The sequence below is a fragment of the Erinaceus europaeus genome, chromosome 13 (assembly GCF_950295315.1).
Source record: "Erinaceus europaeus chromosome 13, mEriEur2.1, whole genome shotgun sequence".
Lineage (NCBI taxonomy): Eukaryota > Metazoa > Chordata > Mammalia > Eulipotyphla > Erinaceidae > Erinaceus > Erinaceus europaeus.
This window is the reverse complement of record NC_080174.1, coordinates 18,513,136-18,526,875: the sequence shown is the minus strand read 5'-3', so window position 1 is coordinate 18,526,875 and position 13,740 is coordinate 18,513,136. Positions and strand designations below refer to the sequence as shown.

The following is a 13,740-nucleotide window of genomic DNA, read 5'->3' as shown; positions in this document are numbered from 1 at the left end:
AGCCACTGCCTTTCTGACTACCTATGTTTGATGGTAGAAGTAACTCTATCATTAATAAACACAATAATAACTATAATAAAACAACAAGGGTGACAAAAGGGAATAAATAAATATTAAAAAGAAGTAACTATATCTATCTATCTATCTTATCTATCTACATCTTTTGAGATGATGGTTCTTTATTGCACTATCTGTGTAAGTGGTCCTAGTTGAAAAGTTAAATGTTGAAGGATTTGAAACTATTGACAAGAGATGGAATGAATACAGCCATAGATTGAAATTGCATTACTTATTCAACCAACACTTGTGATAAGTCAGGCACTAGTCAATGTGTCAGGTTTAGAACAGTAAAACTGAATATTCTAGTGAGATACAGAGGGAGAGGGAGAATTAACAAGTAGATATATACTGCGTTATAAAGTGAAACATCCTAGGATGAAAATCAAATTTGGGTAAAAGGAGAAAGGGAGGACCAAGTTAAGAACCATCAGTCCTTACTGATAAGGTGGTATTAAAACAGAGACCTGACTAAAGTGAGGGAACAAATGATGTGGATGATGGAGGAAAAAAAAAAAACATTTCAGCTAGAAAGAACATTAGATGAAAACGTCCTCAGGACACAATGCTCTCTAAATACCTGAGAAATAGGGCTGAAGTGAACGAATGAGAGGAGGAATATGGTAAACATCTGCTCAGGATGAGGTGAGTCATGGTAGACAGAGCAAATAATGTTTTGTAAGCCAGAGAAAGGAGTTGCAATTTTATTCAGGAATGAAATACAGATTAATGACTGAAATATTCCAAATTTCTCTAAGACTGAACTAGAGAAAACTGGATTAAATCACCATGAGTCCCGGTAGTAATTTTATACATTTTTAAAAATTATCTTTATTTTATTTATTGGATAGGGACAATCATTAATTGAGAGGAAAGGGGGAGATAGAGAAGGAGAGAGACAGAGAGACACCTGCAGCCCTGCTTCACCATTTGTGAAGCTTTCCCTCGGCAGGTGGGGACCAGGGCTTGAACCTGGGTCCTTGCGCACTCTACGCACTCAGGTGCACCACCACCCGCCCCCCCCCTTTTTTTTTTTTAGTCTCATGAACTCTTTTCAAGTAAAGCATAAAGCAGGGGTAGGACTCCTTTCTTTCTGCCAAAAAGTCATTTGGATATTCCTCACATCATTTGTGGACCATAGGAAATTATCAGTTTTAAAAAGTTAACACTGTTGCTATAAAAAAAAAAAAAAAAGCTCTTAGATTTGTAGAATTTTGAGCCCCACCTGCCTTGAGAGAATCAGACTTTGTGGACTGTTCAGGGTCCATAGACCATACATTCGTAGCAGACAGGGAGAAAGTAGTAAAACAAGACTCGGTATAAAGCTCCTTGTAATGATAACTAGGAATTGCTTCTTCAAGTTGGGAAACAGATTTCCTTGTGTATTTAAAAGAAGAGGGCAGGCAGATAGGAGAAACTTTGTTTTTTCATTTTTACTCTAAAGCAATATTCTTTTTTTCCCCCCATTCAATAAATGGGAATAAATAAATAAAATACTCTTTCTAACATTTCAGAGAGATGAAGCAAAGTGCCCTGCCCTTCCAAATGCATGCACCTGTACACAGGACAGTGTTGGACCTCCAGGACCACCAGGGCCAGCGGTAAGGAAACTGAGCGGTCTTATAGAACCTGGCATGATCTTCCTTCTGTCAGTATAAAATGCATGGCATGTTTCTGGTCATTCATGTTTTTGAGGACAGAGTAAGCCAATTATTATTATTACTATTATTGGGCTTCGCTGCTCTGGGTGGATATTTTCCAGATAGAAAGAGAGATAGAGGGAGAATGAATTGAAACTTCCCACAGTGCAGTGGGGGCAGGGCTTGAAACTGGGTTGTTCCTATAACAAAGTAGTAGGCACCTCACAACTCTCAAGTGAGCTATTTTTCTTGTAAGCTTTCTTGCCAGCTCTCCTCTTTCCTCTTCTTCCTCCTATCTTTCCTATTACTCCCTCTCCCCTCCCCTCCCCTCCCCTCCCCTCCCCTCCCCTTCCCCTTCCCCTTCCCCCTTCCCCCTTTCCTTCCCTTCCCTTCCCTTCCCTTCCCTTCCCTTCCCTTCCCTTCCCTCCCCTCCCCTCCCCTTCCCCTTCCCCTTCCCCTTCCCCCTTCCCCCTTTCCTTCCCTTCCCTTCCCTCCCCTCCCCTCCCCTCCCCTCCCCTCCCCTCCCCTCTCCTTCCCTTCCCTCCCCTCCCCTCCCCTCCCCTCCCCTCTCCTTCCCTTCCCTCCCCTCCCCTCCCCTCCCCTCCCCTCTCCTTCCCTTCCCTCCCCTCCCCTCTCCTTCCCTCTCCTTCCCTCTCCTTCCCTCCCCTCTCCTTCCCTCCCCTCTCCTTCCCTCTCCTTCCCTCCCCTCTCCTTCCCTCTCCTTCCCTCCCCTCTCCTTCCCTCTCCTTCCCTCCCCTCTCCTTCCCTCCCCTCTCCTTCCCTCTCCTTCCCTCCCCTCTCCTTCCCTCCCCTCCTCTCCCCTCCCCTCCCCTCTCCTTCCCTCCCCTCTCCTTCCCTCCCCTCCTCTCCCCTCCCCTCTCCTCCCCTCCCCTCTCCTTCCCTCCTCTCCCCTCCCCTTCCCTTCCTTCCCTCCCCTCCCCTTCCCTTCCTTCCCTCCCCTCCTCTCCCCTCCCCTCCCCTTCCCTTCTTTCCCTCCCCTCCTCTCCCCTCCCCTTCCCTTCCTTCCCTCCCCTCCTCTCCCCTCCCCTTCCCTTCCTTCCCTCCCCCTCCTTTTCCCAGAATCCTGACCTTTGATGTTACCAGGAATTGAACCTGGGGTATCTTGTTTGCAAGTACTGTTCACTACCCTCTGTGTTATTTCCCAGACCCTATAGTATGTTTTGAGTTCAGGAATAGAATGAATGAGGAAGAAACTTTCAGCAAATTTCTCAGACCACACAGAAATGAACAGTACCAACTGATTCAAGAGTTTTTCTGTTGAACTCAAATGTGAATCTCAGTTTCTGTCTATAATCACATAATTCTGAAAAAATGTGTACATCCTCTGAAAAATTTTTGTAGTTATGTTGTGGAACTGTGACAAATAAACCCAAAAACAACTTGCTCAGAAACTAGATTTTTTTACAACTTACATAGTAAGCATATTACAAAAATAGCATAAGGAGAATACATTTTGTATGTGATGATATCATAAACTTTAGGTGATAGTATTAAGGTTTGGAATAACTTATGTGGGAAGATGTCAACCAAGTCTATTCATAGGAGACCAGGAGACCAAGAAAATATAAAATAGGACATTGAAGATGTAGTGAGATGTCACAGTGATCAATGCTGGATCCCCTGATTAGAATAAGAATAGGTCAGAGATTCTCAGAAGACTGGATCTTACTATTCTTGGGTATTAGCACACAGTGCAGATTGATTTTAGGTTAGCTGTAGCCATATTTTGTGGGTCTGATGTGTGTTTGAGCATGGGTGGCTGACCCCCCCTGGAAGCTAGTCTATCAGTCTCCCCTTGGCATGCCAGCCTTGTGGTCGGTCGTGCAAGATGTGGCCAGAGTATGCCAGGAAATTCCAACCTTCCCATCAGCCTTGATGGATCACCCGCCCCTCTCCTCTTCTGGTGGGCTTCGCCTTCCTTATATTTCTATTTCCCTGTTCCTGCATCACCATCCATACCTTCTCATTGCCTTGCTCTCTTTTCCCTTATTAGGAGACATTGACTTCATTGGCCAGCTAGCTACTTCCCCTGCACAGTTACCCCTTTACAAACTTGTAACTGTGTCCATAAAGAGGTTCCGTTTCTGCAACGGTGCCCTAAAAGAGGTTTGCGTGTTGTTTGCTGCCAAGATGTGCTAGAAGACCCCTTTTAGCAAACTCGCTCCTGCCTCGTTCCCCCTGAGGAATCCTGACACTATTTCTCATACCAAAATCAAAATGTCACTGGAATGTCCATAATTTATTTTGAATTCATAGCAACTTACTTAATATTTATTTGTAATCATAATATCATAGCCTGGAAGTGGTTTAGATGTGTTTTAAGAAGTAGAATTTTTTTTCCTCCTTAGTTGTGAGATAATATTATAGGTTATCACTATAACATTTGACTCTTTATTCTGTGGTGTCTGACTGTTACTTAAGAACATGCTCTGAGATTCTGATGCTCTTCTTTTACTTATTGTTTCTCCTAAAGAATGTATCCACATAATTCCAGAACAGATATTCTCTTTATTGAATTAATATTTGTTTTCCAAGTAAACCTCAGATTTCCAAATAACTTCTAAAATTGCTAACCATAAGAAAAGTGAAGAGTTTAAAAATGAGACTTGAGGGTTAAGCACAGTGGGTTAAGCTCATTTGGCACAAATCACAAGGACTGGCATAAAGATCCTGGTTCAAGCCCCTGATTCCCCACCTGCAAGGGGGTAGCTTTACAAGCGGTGAAGCAGGTCTGCAAGTGTCTATCTGTCTCTTCCCCTCTCTGTCTTCCTCTCCTCTCTCCATTTCTCTCTGTCCTACCCAACAACAATGACAGCAATAACAATAATAACAACATCGATAAGCAACGAGGGCAACAAAAGGGGGGGAACAGCAAAAAAAATGAGACTGTAAAAACAGAATGTACATAGTTTTGAAATTCTCTTTCCCTGTTTGTTTATATGATATGAAGTAGTTACTTCAATACTGTGTAAGCAGTGGTAAAAGCATTATCTGGAGAATGTCCTGCTTCTTGAAGCAATTTTATTTAATTTATTTATTTTTATTATTATTATTATTTATTGGACAGAGGCAGCTGGAAATCAAGAGGGAAGGGAGAGCTAGAGATGGAGAAAGACAAAGACCTGCTTTGTCACTTGTGAAGCTTTCCCCCAAAGCAATTTTTAAAACATTAGTTTCTACCTATTTCCTTATGTTCATACTAAACATGTTCTTACGATATATTTTAGGGAGGACCTGGTGCTAAAGGACCCAGGGGTGAAAGAGGCATCAGTGGGGCAGTTGTAAGTATATTTTATAATGCATTTCAATTTTCACCTCTGTTGAAATATAGGTATTCAAATTTTTGATAAGGAGGTGTGTGAACTTGGACAAGGCAGTTTTAAGTTTAGTGTATGGGTAATATAGTTAGTTTTCTCTGGTTTCTGGATATCAAAATGATGGGTTGAACAGGGGGATCTTAAAAAAATATCTAAGGACTACAGGGGTGTGGGAAAGTAGGGGGGCATTCTGATCATCAAGTAGACCCATTTAGGGAACAGAGTCATGCTAGAAGCAGCAGCTAGTTTTATGCTCTTCCATTCATTTGCCATGGAGAAAGAACCAAACAGCCACGCACATGCTCTCTGGGGTGGCCACTGGTTTTCTATTAGTTCCACAGTGATCTTCCATAAAACAACTCTAGCATCTCTGGGGGAATATTTTATGAATACAGTAGCCAGTTTTGGCATAATACTGTCAGTGATCTGTTAATGTAGTTGGAGGAGGAGGAGGAGGAGGAGGAGGAGGAGGAGGAGGTGCTAATCCCAGTCTGTCTGACTCCAACTTGTTCTTTTTCACCTAGACCTACATTACAGAGAAGTTCCAGCACAGAGTATTCTTGATATCAGCTCTTACTTTACTTGATTACATGTCTGCTAGTCCTGCAAATAAGTCCAAGTTTAAGATAAATTAAAGCAATTTCAAATAAGACAAATCCAATAAAATTTGAGCTTTGATTCCCCTATTAATCTATACATGTTAATATAAGAATGCTCTATTCAGTGTATTTTACTTCTTTTTAAAGTCTTCTGAAATGATTCCCGTGGCAATTTAAGTGTTTTCTTGAATGTTTTACTTTCTCATTGCTTTTAAGGAAGAGTGAAGGGTATAAAGAAATGGCATTATCAAATATTTTTACTGACATTTCTAAAATATTTGTGAAGCCTGTATATCTTGGAGTTAGGAAGACGAGTGTCTGAGCGTATGTTAGCACTGGAAGGTAATACTGACTCTGGCTTTTCTCATGGATTTAGGGGCCTGCTGGTCCTCGTGGAGATACTGGTCCTCCAGGACCCCAAGGCCCTCCAGGCCCTCAGGGACCCAATGGACTCTCTATTCCTGGAGAGCAGGTAAGCACACTAAATGTCTGTATCAAAGGAGGATGGTAGAATAGCACTGATTTTGCTGGCATATTTCCTACTATATTTTGCCAAACAAATATTTTCTAAAGAAATTAAGTTCTAGTTTTTGAGATGACTGTTTATGTCCCCAATTTCAAACACATACAGATTACGTGAAATATGAACTACATAAAACTATTTCACTTTTCAATTTGTTTTAAAGTAGTTCACATAGTCTTCAGTGTCTTGAAAGCTTTGGAAGTACTTTCAATCCAGGATATGTCTAGAGTCCTTTTCTATGATGTATGACCTCAAAGCATTACTTCTATAAAATTAAAAAAAAAAGTTTTGTTCCAAGTGCTAAGCTGAAGTTACACAAGGTGTTTTACTTTCTTAAGATTCACATTTTATTTTAAAACGGACTTACCTTTTTCTATACCCTAAGATCAAACAAATATACCATGTGTATGAAAATGTAGTAAGTGCAGAGTTCTTAAACTTAAATTCAAATCCCTTTTCAAGGTGCTGTAATAGAGGACAGATTTTTTTTTTTGCCATTTTGAAAAAAAATTGGTTTGGGAGATGACACAGTAGTTAAAGTATTGAGCTCTTTTTCTTAATATATTTATTTATTTATTATTGGATAGAGACAGAGGGAAATTTAGAGAGGAGGGGGAGATAGAGAGAAGGAAAGAAAGACAGACACCTCCAGTCCTGCTTCACCACTTGCAAAATTTTCTCTCTGCAGGTAGGAACCAGGGTCTTGAAGGCGGGTCCTTGAGCACTGTAATGTGAGCACTTAACCAGGTGCACCACTGCCTGGGCCCTAGCATTGAGCTCTTAAACATTCAAATTGAGTTCTTTTAAAATTTTTTTAAAAATATTTATTTACTTATTTTCCCTTTTGTTGTTCTTATTGTGTTTATTGTTGTTGTAGTTATTGATGTCGTTGTTGGATAGGACAGAGAGAAATGGAGAGAGGAAGGGAAGACGGGGGGGGGGGGGAAGAAGGACAGACACCTGCAGACCTGCTTCACCGCTTGTGAAACGACCCCCCTGCAGGTGGGGAGCCGGGGGCTCAAACCAGGATCTTTACACCGGTCCTTGTGCTTTGCACCACGTGCGCTTAACCCACTGCGCTACGGGTCGACTCCCTCAAATTGTGTTCTGTCCTCAGCATTACAAGTGCCAGAGTGAAGCTCTGGTACAGTAGCCTCTTTTCTCATAAATAAATAAATAAATCCAGGGGGAAAAAATCTTTCCATACTCCTAAATATCCTTATCATTAAATTAAGTTTGTCACAGTTTTTCCTTGGAACTAAGTAGCTTCTTGCATGTACCAAAAAATTACATTGTTTCCTTGGAATATTTCATTGACTATTAAAATAAGCACGTAGTTAAATTTATTTTAATAAAAGCAGTTTTTTTCCTCCTCCACTTTCATTTCTGTGAGTATTCTTTACTTTCAAACTCTGTTCTTTTAAAGTAAGTATTGTCTCCCAGAATGATAGAAAACAGCCTCATAATATTACAAGTGGAGACTCAACACTTGTAGTTTAAAAAGTGAGCACTGGTCAGGACGGATTTATTCATCTCCCTTCAGAAGTCTGCTTACGTTGAAGTGATGGAGATTTCAGAAGTGATTCATGTCTTCCCCTTTTCACTTAATCTTGGTAAAAATGCCTGAGACTATTTTGCCATTGCTGGTTCTAGGGTCGCCAAGGGATGAAAGGTGATGCGGGAGAGCCAGGGCTTCCAGGCCGGACAGTGAGTTGTTCTACAAATTGCCTCTTCTTCCACTTGTCAAGTGTTGCTTGAAAAGTTGTCTTTGTAGCGCTTCAGAAGGTGAACCCAGCTTAATCTGCCAAAGCAGAAGCCTACTCATCGGCTTCTCATAGATTCCATTTTACCCTTTGCTCTCAGTGCAGTGACCTGCTTGTTGATTGAGCCTCTGCTCTGGCACTGGCCTTCGTTTTAGTTTTCTGTTTCTTTTCAGAGTCCCCATGAACATTTCTTCCTCCACCCCACCCCCACCGCTGTTCAAAAATCGTTCTAGAGATTAGCAAGGATCTTTATCTAGACAGGAAGTACTTTGCAGTGTTTTACTTGTTTGTTTCCCTTTGTGTAGGGAACTCCAGGATTACCTGGCCCACCAGGACCAATAGGACCTCCAGGAGATCGAGTAAGTTTTCATGGTCAGGCAAGAACAAGGTTGGAAATAGCCTCACAATGCTGCCTGTCAAGAATTCTCCATAATTCATTTTGCATGACTGCAAATACTGAGATTATGTACCTTCTGGAAGACTGAAGTACTACTCCCTATGGGCTATCTAATATAAGATTCAAAACCACCTGACATCAGATCTTAGACTTCAAGTTCAGTGAAACAGAACAGCAAGTCTTTAGAAGTCTTGACTTTATATATATATAATTTTCCCTTTTTGTTGCCCTTGTTGTTTTCTATTGTACTTACTGTTGTTGTTATTGATGTCATCATTGTTGGATAGGACAGAGAGAAATGGAGAGAGGAGGGGAAGACAGAGAGGGGGAGAGAAAGATAGACACCTGCAAACCTGTTTCACCGCTTGCGAAGTGACTCCCCTGCAGGTGGGGCTCGAACCGGGATCCTTAAGCCAGTCCTTACACTTCACACCAGGTGTGCTTAACTCACTAAGCTACTGCCCGACTCCCTTGACTTTATATATATTTAATTTTGGGGTCATCACTGGGGCTTCACTGATGCAGGATTTAAAAAAAAATTATTAGTGATTTAATATTGATTTACAAAATTACCAAGATAACAGGGGTAGAACTACATACTGTTCCCACCACCAGAGTTCTAAATCCCCAATCCTTCCTTTGTAAGATACAGCAGTTCTCTTAAGATTGCAGATATGTGTTAACTATTGTTTCTATAACTATCTGCCTATATTTGTATATATCTGTCTGCTTTTTTTCTGTGGTCCCATCTTCTCTTCCTTTGCAATCGCGCCTCTACCTATTCCTACATCCAAATGTCCCTCCCATTTTCCCTCTTCTCTCTCTGGGTCCTGATGGAGCGGGAGTTCAGAGCCCTCTGGTCATCTTCCCCTTTTCACTTCTCTCCCATTGGGAGTATGGGTCAAAATTATTTTGGGGATGCAGAAGGTGGAAATTATGAGTTCTGTAACTGCTTCTCCACTGGACATGAGTGTTGGCAGGACAGTCTATACCTCCAGCCTTTTCTATCTTTTCTTAGTGGGTAGGGTTCTGGAGAGGTGGGCACTGGTGAGTTTGTCTGCCCAGGGAAGTCAGGATGGAATCATGATAGCACCTGCAACTTGGCGGCTAAAAGGGACAAAATGATTAATGAACAGGAGCCAAAAAGCAGGAGTAGAGTAGATGGTAACAGGGATCTTAAGGTAGAAAGAAGCTAGGAAATCCATTTTAGGCATGTTCTTAGGGGCCCACAGTTGTGATAGCTTTTGCTTGAGTCTGATAACTAACATGGACTTAATCTATAAATGAAATGAACTGTTTACCCCATACACCTGACCCAGGGCCCATATATATTTATGTTTAGCACAAGAACCTGTGAAACCTCTGAGTCCCTGTTGGTTTGAGCTCACAGCTGGAAAAATTCCAGGCTGCATGCTTTCAGGACCAGTCTTCCTGACTGGTCCTTCCTCACAGGATGACCCAGCCTCCCTTTGGAGACAGGGGCAGTTCCTACCATTGTTGTTTTATAGTGAGGACAAGGTCCTGGGAATGCCCACAAGAGGGCTTATGATGACATTCCTGAAGTGACCAGCATGGTGGAAATAGGGATCCATCATATCTGTTTGGGAATCCAAACAGATGATGGGGTGGTCTGGTATTGACCAAAAAGGCCATTATAAATAGAGCAAGTCTCTTGCCTTTATCCCAGGCTGACATTTTTATACAGAGACAGAGATGCAGAGGGAGGGAAGGGAAGATAAAGACAGTGAGGGAGGGAGAAAGAGAGGCCACAGTGCTGAAGTTTCTTTCAATGGGTTGGAGCCTAGGCTTGAACTGAGTGGCACATACTGCTCAGGTGAGCTATTTTGCTAGCTCTTAACTTTTAAATTTTATAACATTTAGAAAAAGTTCATTACAGAAATTTTAGTTGGAACAAGATTAAAGAATCCTAGCAAACTGTTTTAGATCTCCACATTAAAATCTTTAAACTGTATTCCCCAGGAATCTAGGGCATAGAGATGTCACTTGTTTAAACATTCTTTTGGCTCTGTTTTAGACTGACCATTTAGTTCTTGTGAATTCTTTTTTTTTATTTATAAAATGAAAATATCAACAAGACTATAGGTTTTATTGAGGACAATTGTTAAGTCTTGAGGTGACAAGCCAGTTTAACTGAAAGCAAAACTACACTAAGAAGTGAGGATGGACTGACTCACTTATGACTGAAGCCTTGCTGGGCCATCCCACCTGCCATGTTTCAGCTTTGTACAGGTACACCTAGATCCCAAGCCCAAACAAGAGACTTCTCTATTGCTTCACTAAAAAGTGAAGAAGTGGGGAAAACAATACCTTTCTTTAAAAAAAATTATTAGTGATTTAATATTGATTTACAAAATTATATGTCCACAGGGATATAAATCCACTCCATTCTCACCACCAGCATTCTGAATCTTCAGTCTCTTCACTGCAAGCCGCCACAGTTCCCCTAAGGTTGTAGACATGGGTCTACCATCATCTATACAACTATCTGTCCACATTTTATACATAATTGCCCCTTTTGTCTTCCTGATCCAATCCTCTCCAAGCCACTCATGGCAACATTATTACCTCCATATGTCTCTCTCCTTTTCCTCCTCTCACTCTGAGTGCTCATGGAGCTGGAGTTCAGAGTCCTCTTATCTTCTTCTTCCTATCATTCCCTCCCCCACCCCCCCGCTGTGAGTATGGATCAAGGTTGTTTTGGGGGCACAGAAGGTAGGAGTTCTGGCTTCTGTAATTGCTTCTCTGTTGGATGTGGGTATTGCAGGTCAATCCATACCCTCAGCCTGATAAACAATACCTTTCCACTCTTAATTTCTAATCTGTGAATACAGCTTTATGGGGAGGTCACCTTGGAAGAAGAAGATAAGAATTGTTCAGAAGTATGATACTTAGAGAAAGAGAGTTTGATATAATATTTGGATAAATTTAGATGGAAGAAATGCCTTTTAGATTGTCCAATCAATACTACCAGAGCAGTTTTGCTTCTTAAAGTGACTCACAAGCAAGGCTGGTCTGGTGTTACAGCAAATGAACTTGGAGTCTTTTTGTAAAAGAAACACAAATATAAAAGGAAAACAGTGAGATCTTTATCTCTGTACATCTCTGGAGAAATAAATGGGGATGGTGGAACATTTCTAACACAACTTTAAGGAAATAATCTAAATTTCCTCTGCTCAATGAAACTCAATGAAAGCATGGAGACTAAATGCAGGCAGTGATCCAGATGATCTCTGTTTTTGCTGGGATCCAAAAATATGGATGAAATTATTCTTATTCTCTGCAGAAAACGAGACAAAAATCTCCTTTGACAGAGGAATGTAACAACCATAAAAAATGATCTGACTCAGAAATCCTCGGCTGGGTTTCAGAGATCTGCTGTGGGGGATGAATGTGAACTGGGTAGCAGGATGACTCATTCCAAGCAGAGGTCACTTGGCACCCTGTGGAATGGGGAAAAACACTCCAGTTATTGGAGCCAAGAGGGAGTCTTGGAGATGTCCATTGCTCCTGAGGACAGTTCTCAATCAGTCAACCTGCCATTCATGAAGCTCAGCCCTTCCAGTGAGACGAGTAGAAATCAAACATTAAAATGAAGTAAATAACTGCTTATTAAGAGGAGTAAGGATTGCCTCCTGTTGAGTGGAGGGCGAATCCAGTTCAAATAGCTTTGCCTCTTTTCTGAGGCAGAGAAGAGATGCAACAGCAGTAGTGACTTCAGTGACTCTGTCCTCCTGGTCTGGCCCCGACTTAGGAAAAGAGAGTTGTCAGTTCTGGTGGCTGGCCTTCCTAATATATATGTATTACAGAATTACATGTCGACAGGGCTTTAAATCCACACCATTCCCACCACCAGAGTTCTGAATCTTCACTCTCCCCACTGCAATCCACCACAGTTCCCCTAAGGTTGTAGACATGGACCAAGCATCTTCTCTACAGCTCTCTGTCCACACTTATACATAGTTGCCCCTTCTTTTTCTGATTCAATCCTCTCTTCCCCTCTAAGCCACTCATAACAGCATAGCTACCTCCATATGCCCTCTCCTTTTCCTTCTCTCTCTCTGGGTGCCGATGGAGCTGGAGTGCAGAGTCCTCTTATCTTCATCCTATCACTTCTCCCCCTCTGGGAGTATGGATCAAGGTTGTTTATGGGGAGAAGAAGGTAGGAGTTCTGGCTTCTGTAGCTGCTTCTCTGCTGAGCATAGGCGTTGACAGGTTGATCCATACCCCAACCCTGTTTCTGTCTTCCCCTAGTGGACTAGAGCTCTGAAGATGAGAGGGCTCAGCACACATTCTTGAGGTCATCTGCCCAGAGAAGTCGGGGTAGAGTCATGGTAGCATCTGTAACTTGGTGTCTGGAAGGTGGCATGACCTAAGTTGAGACAAGATGGTTAATGAACAGGAACCAAAAAGTAAGATTATAGCAGATGAGATTAGGGATTTTAGGGTAGAAGAAAAGTAGGAGAACCATTTTTGATGTGTTCCTGGGGGCACACAACTATAGTAGTTTTACTTAAATTTGGTAGCTAGCCTGAGGCTGGATGAAAATATTGTCTGAGAGAATGGTGTCAGAGTAGAGAAAAGGGCAGGGAGTTATCTCCATTCTTACGTAAAAAAAATATGTGGCTAAAATGAACTATTTACCTCCATCCACCTGCTCTAGGGCCCATATGTAAATACATATTTATATTTAGTGCTAGAGCCTGTATAACCTCTAAGTCCTTATTGGTTTGAGCTTATAGCTCATGGTCACCTCTGAGGAACATTGCAGGCTGCACTCATTTTAGGACCAGTCTTTTTCGAATGACAGGGCAGGATACCCTCTGCCTCCCTTCAAAGACTGGGGCTATCCCTACTGTCATTGCTTTACAATAGAGCCAAGGTCCTGAAAAGGCCCGTAAGATGCTGTTCCTTATGGAAGCGACCGGTGGTAGTAGAGAGAGGGACACTTAGAGGTCAGGCCTTTCTACGTTTTAATGATACCATGTACTTTTCACATCTCACTCTGATCCTTCTTGGGCCAATTTATGGATACTAGCTTGTTTAGACAGGGTTGGCCTTTTCGATTTCTTTAATGCAAACAAAGGCAAACCAAGTTGCAGATGCTACCATGACACCAGCCTGACTTCCCTGGGTAGACGACCTCACCAGTGTGTCCTGAAACCCTGCCTTCCCAGAGCCCTACCCCACTAGTGAAAGATAGAAACAGAATGGGGCTAAGGACTGACCTGTCAATGCCCATGTACAGTGGAGAAGCAGTTACAGAAGTCAGACCTTCTACTTGAACTCCATTAAGATCTTCGGTCCATACCCCAGAGGAATAAAGAATAGGAAACCTTCCAGTGGAGGGGAGGGTACATGGAACTCTGGTGGTAGAAATTATATGAATTGTACTCCTCTTACCC

The 13,740-nt window shown here is 42.0% G+C and overlaps 1 protein-coding gene across 4 annotated transcripts in view; it reads left to right on the top strand.

The window, feature by feature from the left end:
* Positions 1-13,740, top strand: part of COL12A1 (collagen type XII alpha 1 chain) — a 145,168-nt gene that overhangs the window by 116,676 nt on the left and 14,752 nt on the right. For all 4 annotated transcript variants that reach the window (XM_060205391.1, XM_060205393.1, XM_007516304.3 and 1 more), the window contains 5 exons: positions 1,572-1,658; positions 4,946-4,999; positions 6,011-6,106; positions 7,811-7,864; positions 8,226-8,279. In XM_060205391.1, coding sequence (XP_060061374.1) covers positions 1,572-1,658; positions 4,946-4,999; positions 6,011-6,106; positions 7,811-7,864; positions 8,226-8,279 — 345 coding nt within the window. The remainder of the gene's footprint in view (positions 1-1,571; positions 1,659-4,945; positions 5,000-6,010; positions 6,107-7,810; positions 7,865-8,225; positions 8,280-13,740) is intronic.